The sequence below is a fragment of the Pipra filicauda genome, unplaced genomic scaffold, assembly GCF_003945595.2.
Source record: "Pipra filicauda isolate LSUMZ 115617 unplaced genomic scaffold, ASM394559v2 scaffold510_size705862_pilon, whole genome shotgun sequence".
NCBI lineage: Eukaryota > Metazoa > Chordata > Aves > Passeriformes > Pipridae > Pipra > Pipra filicauda.
In genome coordinates, this window is record NW_024104655.1 from 210,668 (window position 1) to 223,718 (window position 13,051).

General features: G+C 44.2%; 1 protein-coding gene across 1 annotated transcript in view; it reads right to left on the bottom strand.

Moving 5' to 3' along the window:
- The window catches only part of PAPPA (pappalysin 1), a 180,972-nt gene that overhangs the window by 151,948 nt on the left and 15,973 nt on the right, over positions 1–13,051 (bottom strand). Inside the window, exon 2 of the mRNA XM_027749372.2 lies at positions 1,425–2,493. Within this exon, the coding sequence (XP_027605173.1) occupies positions 1,425–2,493 (1,069 nt within the window). The remainder of the gene's footprint in view (positions 1–1,424; positions 2,494–13,051) is intronic.

The window sequence follows — 13,051 nt, forward strand, 5'->3', positions numbered from 1 at the left end:
TTTTCAAGCATTAATATTTAAAGTATCTCCTCATCTGAGCTTTATTCATTGGTAACTGACTGAAGTCAAGCTGAGTTAGAAGGATTTTTTAAAAAACAACCTCACTGTAGCTAAAAAAAAACACAGAAAGGAAGCTTTTCTTTGCAGCTTAATTATGTGTATTTAAAGCTCCAGTAGAGCTGATAATGTTGTTTAAAAACTTCTCTTTACTAAGGAAGCTATAAATATAGTCTGAAATGCTGTAATGGAAGGGACTCCAGAACAGCTCATACTTTCCTTATTAACCTGAACTTTAGTGTTGATAACATTGTGTGTTCTGACCATTTAGAGGTTCCTCCTTTATTACTTCATGAACTGCCCTAAAAAAACTATGATATGGAATACAGACAACAGAATTTCAGCTTTAACCTCCATCTTTTCTGTGTTTATGTTTTTAACTCCTTCAAAGGTAACATTTTATTACTTAAACACATAAATTTATCTGAAGATGACCAAAATCTGGAGTAATTGTAGGCACGTGGAACTCAACTGACACAAGTTATTCAAGGATGCCACTCTTCAAGCTAAAACATAAGGAGGCCTTGGCTGAGGAGCTCAGGATTTTATCAACTCACATCCACCCACAGAAAGTTGTCCTGGCACTTGCAATGAAGGTGCATCACCCCTGTTTTCATATATAAGTAAAAAGGGGCACAGAAGAGTTCCAGTGCCCACCCAGTGTGTGCAACAGCACTGCCAGGAACCTGGATGCACCTCCCTCCTCAGAACCTACAGACTCAGTTGCCTCTGCAAGCAGTGCTTACAGAAAGCTGTACACAGAGCATGAAGAGATAGAATTACCTACCTACCTTCAAAGTCCTACAGAATTTAAGTCTACCTAAGAGTATTCATGTTCCGTTCCATGCCTGCTCTTCCCTCTCCAAATACACATGAGCTGTCTATGACATCCAATCCCCACTCCTAAGAGTCTGTGGTTAAAATGAACTTCACAGTGCTACAATATACTGCTCATAGCCAAAAACCAACGGGTCTCCCAAAGCTGGCTGCTTCAGTCACAGATTCATGGAATATTCTGACTTGGAAGGGACCCACAAGGATCATTGAGTCCAGCCCTTAAGTGAACGGCCCATACAGGGAATTGAACACACGACCTTGGCATTATTAGCACCAAGTTTTAACCAACTGAGCTGATTTCACAGTCTTTAGCACAGAATTTCTTTAGATGCTGCTCAGACCATTACTGAGACTGCATTTGGATAACTGTAATGTGAACCAAACGCTAAGAAAAAAATAAAATCATTACAAACTCCAAAAACCCATAACAGCCACAACACAAGGGTTCAACAAGCCAGCAGGCTGATCAATACCGAGACAGACATTCATCAATATGACCATAAAAAAAGCTTGTTTAAGAAATCGCCTACCTGTAAGGAGAATATGGGTCAAAGCAGGTCTTGGTGACTTCTGTTATCTCCGGGTTACAGCACTCCCCCCCATCGAAGTTGTACCTCTCGTAATTACAATCCATGTCACACACCCCGTTCTGCTTCTTCTTGTTGAAGAGCGTGTGCCGCACGTGCCTGCAGTCCCCTCCGTCGTAGCCAGTCAAGGTGTGGTTGCACTCAGGGTCACAGTTCTCATCCCCGATCTTGCTGATGTCGCAGTTGGCCAGGATGAGGCGGTGGCGAAGCGAAGAGTTCATCACCTCCAGCACCTCCAGCTCCCAGGTGATGTTGTAGCGGCTGAACGCCTCGTTCAGGTGCTGGTGCTGGAAGTCGATCTGCTGCTGGCTGACGGTGGGGTTCTGGTGTTTGTCGTCGTAGAGGTTCACCACGCGGTACCGCACGATTTTGTCGCGGCGGAACCGCGGCAGCTCGTTGTAGCTGGCGATGACGTCGGTGTTGTCGCAGACCGTCTGCCCGCAGAGAGGAGGGTCCAGGCTGGTGTCCAGCAAATAGCCATGGTGGTAGCTGAACTTGAGCTTGGGACTGCTGCCATCCTTCATGGGAGACCAGGTGCTTTTCACATTCAGTAAACTGTCTTGAAGGACTAGCTGAGGTAGGGGCGTGTCTTGCCTGTGAACCGCCTGGTCCATGTCCAACAAGATCTCCTTTTGAGACCGGGCTGTCCTCCAGAGGCTGAAGTGCTCCACGTATCCCCGATAGTTCTGGTTCAGGGCGTTCCCCCCGAGCATGAGCACCTTGCACTTCACGGTCAGGGGGCTGAAGATGCTGCCCACCTGCTCTCCGCTCGTGGCCACCTGGGCGCCGTTCACGTAGAGCCTCATCAGGTGCCCGTCGTAGGTGGCAGCCAGGTGCACCCACTGGTTGGGGAGGTAGCTGCGATGTGCCGCGATGGTGGTCACTTTGCGGGCACGGTCCGTCTTCAGGGAGAAGAAATAACGGGGGTCTCTGTTCCCCTGGTCACTGACGGTGTTAATCCCCAGGACCCATCCTCGGTCGCGGGAGGTGTAAGAACATTTGTCATACAGTCCTGCGCGCCCCCCCGAAAAAGAAAGAAAGATGAATAAATAAGGATGACAGAGTGAAGGCATTTAGTCTTTAAATTGTATAAATATATCTCTCTAGATGTATATACACACACTCACCTACATCTGTTAGACAGTTGGTGCACTAGAAAGACTTTAAATCATCTGGTGCACGGTTGTGGGAGGTCATGTTAAGACTTCCTATTAAAGGTCAAGATTTGCCAGCAAAGTGTAGAAATGGGATTCCCCTTTCCTGACCAAAGCCCAAAACTCCTCTGCAAATTCCTTTCAGGAAAATGTTGGACTGTGCATTTGGTTCTTACCTTCCCTCAAAGCCATACATCAGTGGCTGAAAACAACAACAAGCAATCCCTTGACAAGCAATCCCTGCTGATGTCACTCATACTTCATACCCATAACCCTGTATCTAATAAGGTCCAGAGGAGAAATAAGTATAAAATCCAAATACTGCACACTTTGAGAAACGTTGAGCAGCTGCAATAATCTTGATGGGTTCAAGCACACAAATCCTACAGAGAGTGAATGGGATGTGTTCAGGTTACCTTCAGAGCCCTACCCAACAAAACCAGTAAGGAAATGGTATATACACTTGGATGTGCAGAAGAGGGTATACACCACACTGGGAAAGGGCAAAAAACATTCACAGATGGACATACACATTCAGAAGGACTCCTGCTCCCTCACATGCACAGCTTCCTATCAACTCAATGCACCACATGGAATATACTCTAATGATTTTTCCCATAGGCTCAGAGTAGTTGTGGCTGCCCCATTCCTGGAAGTGTTCAAGGCCAGACTGGATGGAGCTCGGAGAGACCCAATCTACTGGAAGGTGTCTCTGCCTATGGCAGAAGGGTTGGAACAAGATGGTCTTTAAGGTCCCTTCCAACGCAAAACATTCTATGATTCTATAGACAAAGTGTGGATCCACACTCAAAGCACTCTCAACCAGTCTTCAGACAGCTCCAAGTGGTGGGAAGAGCCCTCTCCTTCTCAGTTTGGGACATGAGGCTCAGCAAGTTACATTCCCATCTTTCAGTTCTCCGTGGCCAAGGGCTGCAGGGACACCCCTCAACCGATAACTTCATCGTTGGAGCTTTCAGCACCAAACGGCCTCTCTGCTATCAGCACACAGAAAACAATCCTTCCCCCAAGCCTCCCCTTCCAAAAGCCTAAAGGAAAATCATAAATCTCTGACAGTTCAGTCCTCGTGAAAAGACTAAATATCCCCTTACCTCACCCCTGCACCCTAACCCTCCCCACACTACAACCAAATAACATCTTCTGCTTCTGACTAAGTTGCTCAACGGCCATCTGTTAACAATCACTCATTAGCAGTGCAGTCTTGTCTAGTATCAACAGAGCAAAGGTTACAGGAGCATTCACTGTATTTTTCCTCCCCTCTCCCAGCACCCACCTTCCCCCCTTCTCCTCACACCCTTCCCCTCTCCTCCTCCTCCTCCCTCCCCTGTAAAAAAACCTCTTCTGATGGGAAAGTTAAAAACATTTAAGCGGGCCTTTTTTTCTGCACACTGGTATTTTGCTAGGGACTCTGAGCTCCCCCTTTTCCTGTTTCCTTTGGAAGAGAGATCCCAGGGTTAGGAAGGTAATGTGTTTATTCATCTGTAGGGCGCACTCAGTTCAAAACCTTTTCAAGACCAGCTTCTGGTTTATACTTCTACTTCAGATCACGAGAAAGGAGAGGAGGAGAACCAGGGAAGGAAAAAAACAAATGTGCTAAAAAAAATGACATTTGCTGGGATGGATATTTAACCAAGAAACTCGTGATATTATGAGAGCCAAAGCTACCAATAACCTTCTGGAGTCTATTTTTTAAGTGTTTTCAAATTTTTCTTTATGGAATAAATACTTTCACAAAGCATTCATTTTCAGATGTATGAGAGCCCATAAAAGTCTGTATTTTTATGAATCTCAAATGAAGGTATTGTCCAACGATAGTGGGTGGATAATACTGCAATGAATAAGAAGACAGCTGGCAAGACAAGTCCCTCTCCCAAATAAGTCATAAAAATCTCAACTTATTACAATAAGACCATTAGAGCTGGTCAGGCGTTTTGTAAGAGAGTTTTTTGCCTGACAAGACGTGCCAAAATGGTGAGAGCAGCAAAACTGATGCAGAAATTGGGGCTGAGAACCTGCTTGTCTTCAGCATGGCCAGGGGAGCCTCAGGGACTCCCTTGGCTGTTTTGACTGAAGCACAGAAGGTCAACTTGTCCCAATCATCTCCTGCCACCTTTACCACCCAGAATCCAAATCCTCCAGGCCTGTGGACCACAGGCTCCACCTGTTTCTTCAGGCATCCAAGATCCCCATGGCTGGAGAGACATCTGGAAGTCCTGGAACAGATCTCCAGCTCCAGGGAAGTCCACCATACAGCCTTTTAGGGTCAGCATTCTTTGCTCTTTGCACTGACCGGGGCCTAGAAATGTTCCCCCAAAGAACCAATAAATTATTATGGACTGGAGATTCAGTTACCCAGGCAGCGTTAAAGAACATCTTCCTCTCTCTGAAGTGCTGCATGATGCTGGTGATTGACCTTGGAACAGATGGAGCTGCTGGAGGAATACTACAGAATAGTAGCAATCCTCCCTTGCCTTTGAGCCTTTAAACCCTGATGTGATGCATCGTGTCTTGAGTTTGGCTCAAACAGCTGCCATCAATTCAAGATTTACAGGGAGCCAAAGGAGGGCAAAAAAAGAAAAAAAAACCAGTGACAATAGGGACACCACTGAACATGCCAGTATGAAAGCTGCTGAACTAAAACACACTACTATTCCAGTTCCTTGCATTTTCTAGTTTAGGGCAAAGGTCATTACTGAATCCATATGCCACGTACAGTATTCTTTTCTCAAACTTTTACTATTGCAGACATCCAACTCCTGATGAAAAGATGGATTGAACACAATCCTTTCAGCAGCAAGAGTTGTTTTATTCTTAAGAGAAAGGAAAAAAAAAAAAGAGTAAGAAAAGGGATAAGAAAACCACACTGTCTTGTGCTGGGATAAGAAACCCAACCCCCTTGCAAGTTGTACCCGTTCTTTATGACCCTCTTTTGCCTGAATGCTGTACCTACTTTCCCAATCCTTCACTTTACTTTTGGCTTTAGACTAAGGATCCTCCGGCTAAGGGAGTGTCACTTTTCCGTTTTGTCCCCAGCACAATGAAACTAATTTCAGCTGGGACTTCGGATGTCATAATAAAAGAATTTATTACTTCTTCTATGACAACTAATAAGGGCAAAGCCATTGGAAGAGGGACATGTAAAATAATTGCCAGAACTTCTGAAAACTGAATAATTTGATGTTTTCACAATTTATTTCAATTTAGTAAAAGGTTCCATAGCCATGAGTTATTCCTCAGACATAATTAAGAACATTTTAAACAAGAAGAGGCCTCTTTTACCCCAAACAAGGCTGGTTTTGAGCAAAATCACCCCACACAATGCTTGACACTCCGAACTTCAAGTCAGCTGTGACCACAACCAACATTTACATGAAAAACATACAGAGTTTAGATTCTCATTTACACTGAGAATTCTTTACAATAATGCGGTAGAGGACATTTTTAGCCACTTAATATCCCTTTACAAACCAAGAGTGGTGTAAAGAGGCCTCATGGTAAATGAGACTCAAGCCAATGACTGGAAAACCACAATTTGGCGAATGTGCCTGACGTTTCTGAGCCAAGAAATGGTGCGAAATAAATCTGATGTTTGTTTTCCCCACAGCAATTAGATTAAAAAAATATGCACAAGTTTCATACAGCAGCAAACAGTTTTCTTCACTTCTGCTTGCCCTGAGTTTCTAGAAAGGGATGGAGCTACAGCTAAGCAGAACACTGGCAGCCCTTCTGACTCCTTAGTCTGAGTGGTTTGTTCCTTGTAAAGCTCTTGTTCCTGAAGCCCAAGGGATTGAAGTGGAATTTTATGTTTTATTTTCAAAAAAAAAGAAGAGGTGCTAGTTCAGCTTCCCAGTAATAGGCACTGGTATCTTCTCCACAAAGGAGTGAGTCACTGTTCAGAGGACTCTGGAGAAGTGCACGATCAGAGGAAGATGCCACATTCCATTATGCTTGGCCAGAGACAGACTTCACTGGCCCACGAGGCTCCTTCCAGTCCCCTGATGTTTGTCCCTTATAGGAAAAGTAAATTCCTAGGCATCAAAAGAGTGGGGAAAGCTGGAAAAATCAACTCCAATGGCCCACAGCCAAAAGCCAAACATGGAAAATGAGAAATACAGACTCTCCTTTTTTTTTTTTTTTTACAAGTGAAAAGTAGTTTTCTGGCTACTGACCCACAATGGCTTCACCATCTCTATGACTGTCCATCTGACCTCTTCCAGGAGTCTGTAACCAATGCCAGCATTTATAAGCTACTTTGTTTTCAGGACTTTTCTGGGGATTTAAGTGGAGTTACATCCTCAGATGGGCCCTGTGCACGGGACAGGGTTTGGCAGCACAAACAGAACGTGGAGCATCAGCTGCTGAACCTCTGGAAGACAGTCCTGGGTGAGGACAACAGGCATTGTAACTGAGATGGGAGCAGCCACAGAGGAATGGGAGCTGCTGGAGTCAGAAGTAGCAATCTGTGGGCAGAGTTTGACAGAAGAGAGGCCGGAGTAGCCCATGCAAGCTGCTGTAATCCACTTTAATGTTATAAATAACACACTCCAGGCCTCCCTCACTCACTTCAGAGCTGTTTCTTATGTCTTGCTAACAGCAATCTTCCCAGCTATCAGCCCAGCCATAGAATTAACTAATTTAAATCTTTACGCAGAAAAAGTTTCCTCACTTTGCTGAGCAATGGGAAGTGAAAGAAAACAAAGGAAAAAAAAGGCAAAATTAGAAAAAAAAAAGAAAAAAAGCCTTGTTATGCTTTCATTTCCAGGAGGTGGAGGTGGGGGAAGGGGAAGAGGGAGGTCAGTTTGACTTTGAACACATCAGGTGTGCTGTGGAGCCCGTCACAGCCCTGCAAGGCAGGACGGAAAACAGTGCCCTGCACTTCTGAAAGTTGGCCGTGCCTGTTTTGCTGGGAGACTCCAACCAGAGGTGACAGGACTCAGTTATGAAAGGGGAATTTAGGTCAACAATCAAAGCTGCAGTCAGGGGGCCCAAGAACAGGGAGCTAAAGGTTGGGGCTGTTTTTTTTTTTAGCATGCTTTAATCGTTTAGTATCAAAGCACAGACGAACGCTTGAAAGAGCAAATATTCTACAGGAACCTATAGAAAGCTTTTATCTGTCCAGAGGAAAATAATTAAAACCGACAGATTTGGGTTAAGTATCCCCATGTTCCACGCAATTGGATAAGTCAGTGAAGATCCACTGGAGCAGTTCTTGAGTTCTGCACTGGATATTTCATGGTGTGACGTTGAACCCAATATAGTTTTACAAAGGGGAGAAATAATCTCTCCTTTCCTTTGCCGTGCTTCCCCCAGCCCCCACTTCCTTCCACAAGAGTTAAATAATTCAAAGTCCAGAGTACTTAAGGCAACATCTCTGTCTATACCATTTCCAACACAGCTAAGAGGCCTCCTGAGGTCACCCCCTGAGACAAGGAGTGGCTCAACCAAACCACCTGAGACTTGCTCAGGTGGCAATGTACTACTTAAGGAGCAAAAAGGGGATGTTTGCTGCTGCTATCAATCGAGCTGAATTCACACCAGATATTATCATTTACAACCTGTGCAATAGGATTCAGATCTCAGGCAGAAGGACAAGATCTTCATCATGTAGCAATATAGAATCTAATACAGCTATGCCTAATTAACGTTGAGAATTTGGCCCCAGGCTCTTTAATATCAAAATCTTTATATCGGTGCAATTCAGCATTAAATTAAGCATATATTCTGTACTGTTTCTCAGACTCCCAGTCCCTCATATGCTTAATGAAATACCTTGAAGCCTGAAAAGAGGGAGCTGAGAATGGCTATAACGGCAAGACATGAATTTATAGTGGCTGGTTAGTTATGAACATTACATAAATCCTTCCCTTTTGATAACAAAATTCATGTGGGCTGCAAGAGAGCAGCCACTGGCATGGACAATCATATTAGAGACACTTCACTGAGCCTATTGTGAGAGTAGACCTGCTAACAGTATATAAGAGCTTACTGCAAATACATCTAGTAGGCTGAGCTTAGTGAGAAATTCCGAGATTGGGAGGATTTTGAAGTGTAAGAGAACACAGGATGCTGTGTAACCACACGGCAGAGAGGAGTGAGCTGCAGTCCTTGTGGGGTTCTAACAGGGGCATCCTCGGACCGGGTGATGCTGTTGCAAAGTTCCTCCATCTACAGTATCAGCGTAAACAAGGGCTGTCGGGAAGGTTGGCTCGTGATCCAGGTCTCCTCAAGCATTTCACAAGAAAGCTACAGAACCAGTGGAGGCTGGGGCTTGGTGAACAAGCTTTTCTAATAACCAGGTTTGGGTGGGCTTTTAGATGTTTAAAAAACACATGTCCTTTGTAATGGGCAAACTTCAGCCCCTGCTGTAAAGCCCGAGATCATGGGAACATTCCAGGGAACAGAGGTAAGGACTTCCTAACATCTAGAAAACAATTTATTTCTCCGGCCTTGTTCTTAAAAACAACTGAATATTTTTGGTTGAAGCCTGAAAAACCAGTATGTGTCCATGTTGTTACAGATGTTTGTAACACACACATAGGGACAGGATGAGGATAGTAGAGGCAGACTTTGGGTATTTCTTAACCTAAAATCAAACTGTGCGTGTTCCACCAGAGAATCCCTGGTGTCTGTCATAAACATGGGAGACTTTGCATCCCACTTGATTCCAAACAAAAATTCAGATTGTTGACTGCTAGTTTTAGACACTCTAGTGTGACCCACCGGTAATAAAGCAGAGTTGAGTGTTTATGAAAACCCTTCAAATAAAAGGAGTGGAAAGCCCTCAACAAGTTTGTTGGTTTGGCTGAAAGGGATTTTAACAGGCCTCTGAACTCCCAAGCTTATCTCTGCTCACTGCTCAGCACAACCAGGTTACGAATTAACCATCCCATTGTACCTGAGGCACCTGATTCACCTTCAGGGAAATCCGGCATTAGCACCATTCTCACGTGAAGAGCAGGTGTTGCAAAACACATGGATTCACATCAGGGGGAATGCATGGAAACCATCCCTCTTTCACAGGCACAGGACTGCAAGAACACACAAACCTCCAAAAAAGGACTTTTAAGACAACGGCACAATGGTCACTGTACTCACAGGGATGAACATACCCAGGAATGTTTGGTGGAACACAAGTCACCTCTGCTTCCACAAATCTCTTCCTCCCTGCACTATTTGCCAAATACTGATTAGCTATCACAGCTCTACAGAGAATTTACCCTTGCTCACACTGACACAGAGTGGCTTTCCTGCCTTTTGTAAGAGTTAAAGCTTGAGAGGAACCACAGAGTATCTTCTGTGGAAGGAACAGACACTCGAGTACCACAACTTCCAGGCAATCTAAACGATAAAGTGATATTTCTGGGCTCCTTTCAGAAAACAGCAGAGAGAATTGATCATAAACTGGGTCAAGATAGGTCAGCATACCTCAGAGCAGATCAGATGGCCAGAGCATCCCAGGAGGAAATATCCTCCTGGAAGGATTATTAGGGACACATCTGTGCCATCAGATGACCGTGCACAATACCCATCAGCTCCCTGGGAGTTCAATATGGCATTTCCTTTCAAAATGTGCTTTGTGTCTGACAAGCACTGCAAGTCAATCAGCTGTGGCAGCAGCCAAGCCTGGAGTCGTGCTGGAAAAACGCCCGACACGCTGCCCTCGATGGCCGGAATCACAGGGCTGGGAGAAGGGCAGGTCTGCACACGAGATTGCTTGTGGTGCTGATCAAAACACACAGCCAGGATTGAAAGGGGGGGGGGGACAACAACACAGCTTGTTTTGCTTTTTAAAATTCCCTTGTCTCTGACCTTTACAGCAGCTTTAGGGCAGCGCTGGAACCAGCTGAGCAGTTACTACTCCCAGCTGCAGGGAGAAGAGCTTTTACACCATTGCACAATGCCTGTGTGTTTGCAGGGGGGAGGTAAGGGCTGGAGAACAAAGAGGGAAATCTAGTGGCACCTAAATCAAGCATTATGATCAATGAGGGAGTGGGAAGAGAACCTGGGGAGCGGGGACAACCTTACAACCTTTCCAGGATCAGACAGATGGCCAACATCCACATTATTACAGAAACAAAACAAAAACAAAAAAATTCCATGAATGCAAACTAGGGCACCCCGCGAGGAGACTGTAAAAATCACATCATGATAGCTTAGACTTGTCTTTGTAATTGAGGGGCATTTCCACATGAAACAGTTCTAGTTATTTAATTGGATTTTGAGAACATTCTTGGGCAGACACTTTGTGAGTGCAAAACTGAGCGGTTCCAGTGCATTTACACTGATTTATACCTTGCAAGGGCTTTGTCCCTGTGAAAATTAAATATCTTAGTGTAAAAATACCTCAGATCTTATCCAGACCCAAATATCTGGTTGCATCTGGCTTTCCCATACGACTGCATCTTTCCTGTACTAATAGAAGCAACTGAGGCATTTATCAACCTTCAGAGAAGCTTCTCTGCTACAATACACAGAGAGGAGGCTGCAACAGCAGAGGGGAGAAGGGAGCTGATTGTGCCTGTTTTCTGCTGTTGCTTTCCAAAGGGATCAGGGCCTTCACTAATCATGACTATTTCATGCCTCAAATTCCCTGCTCCATGCTTGCACACAAGCTCCAAACCCATACACAAAACCACAGAGATATTTCTGCTTTCTAGGAAACGTTCTGCTGAAAAAAAAAAACCCTGTCTCTCTACCATGATATAACTATTACAGTATGCATTCCAGGTAGGCTGGAGTCACCACATACTAACCTAAATATATAATTTTAGAGCTCTATTTTTCTGCTCAGTTTGAATCCAATTTCATTTGTTTTGGTATGATTTTCCTCCTGGAAATACCTGAGCCTGTGTTTCTGCTCTACAAATATCAAGCGATCGCTTGAGCTGTGAGCACAAATAAATAGACATCTGAAAGGAAATTCTCACACAGATACCCACCATGTCTTAGAAGTGTACAGAAACAAATTCACACCTATTAAACTGAAGGCTGGAGCTGAAAATTCAGCCTTTAGTTCTCAGAGGACAAGATGGGACAGCGATGGGCAAACCTCCAAAAGGTCATAATTCTGCTTCGCTTTCCATAAGCGTTGCCAAAGCCAAATCCTTCTCGAAAGTAACTGACCTTCTCAAGTCTGCAGAACTGGGAGAAAAATGTAAAAGAAGCAAGCTACCTTGGAAGATTTTTGGCAATTCTTGTATTTAGCTGAGCAGCAGGAAATATCGTATGTCCAACCTTTCTTATGTTATTTCAGCCCTTCCACTTCTGGTTAAATTTGGAACCAGAGCAATGAGAACTAACAAATAGCATGTACATGCACTGTTTTCTCTGTGCAGGGGCCTATATATACATGTGCACATGGTTTTGAGGGAGCAGACTGGGGCATTTGGCTTAAATCTGAATTTTGAGGAACAGTCACCAGCCGGGGAGGGCTCAAATGAAATTAAATCCCGTCTCAGAACACTAATTACCTTTGATATGTCTTTGGTCTGTATTGTATGTTTGCAGCTCAGCTACGGGTCATTCCAGCACCCAGCCTACATGCCCTTCTGGACTGCTGTTCTGCCCTGAGACACAGACCACCCAGCAAGGAGATGACAAGCAAGAGTCACCCCAGGCTTATTCTCTGCTTTCTCATTCACTTCTTTGTTTTCAAGGGCTGTCTGCTGTGTTGGCTTCTCAGTCCTCATGCTGTCAATGCTCCAGCTTCCAGAGGGAAACCTTGATTTTGCTCCCCAAAGTTTGCACTCTGGAGGTAAATTCTTGGCATAGTTGAGGGCAACAGTAAAACTCCCACTACCTTCAATGAGAAAAGATTTCAGTCTTGTTTTTCAGGTGGTTTTCAGACTCGTGCACTGGGCTGTTTCAAAGGGGAAAAGTCAAGTCAATGCTCAGCACATCATTCTGGTTAAAGGTGACAATACCTAAACAGAACTAACAATGACACGTGGAACAGCCTCAAAATTCAACCACAGTGATGCTGAGGAAACTCTACAATGAGCTGGAAATATTCTGGTGACTAAAAATGTCCTGACAATATCAAGGAAAACCCAAATAGAAATACTGAGAAATTAGAAGATTTGAAATTAGCATCTTAATGCTGATTGTGCTTTACTGTGGGCTTTAATTATTTTTGCAGCAATAGCTGAAAAACCCAGAATATTTTGATATTAGAAGCTCTCAGACACAACATGGGTGATCACTGAATTAACTCCTCTTTAAAGACCTTGCAGTTTGGGAAACAATGAATTTTACGTTGAAAGTTGTGGTGATACAGTCCACCATTCTACTCAGAAAGTTTCCTCAATTTTTGACTATTCTTGAGGCAAAAATACTGCTAAAATACCCTGTTGCTTTGTCTCCATCTGCATCCACTGGATTTACTCATATCCTCTATTA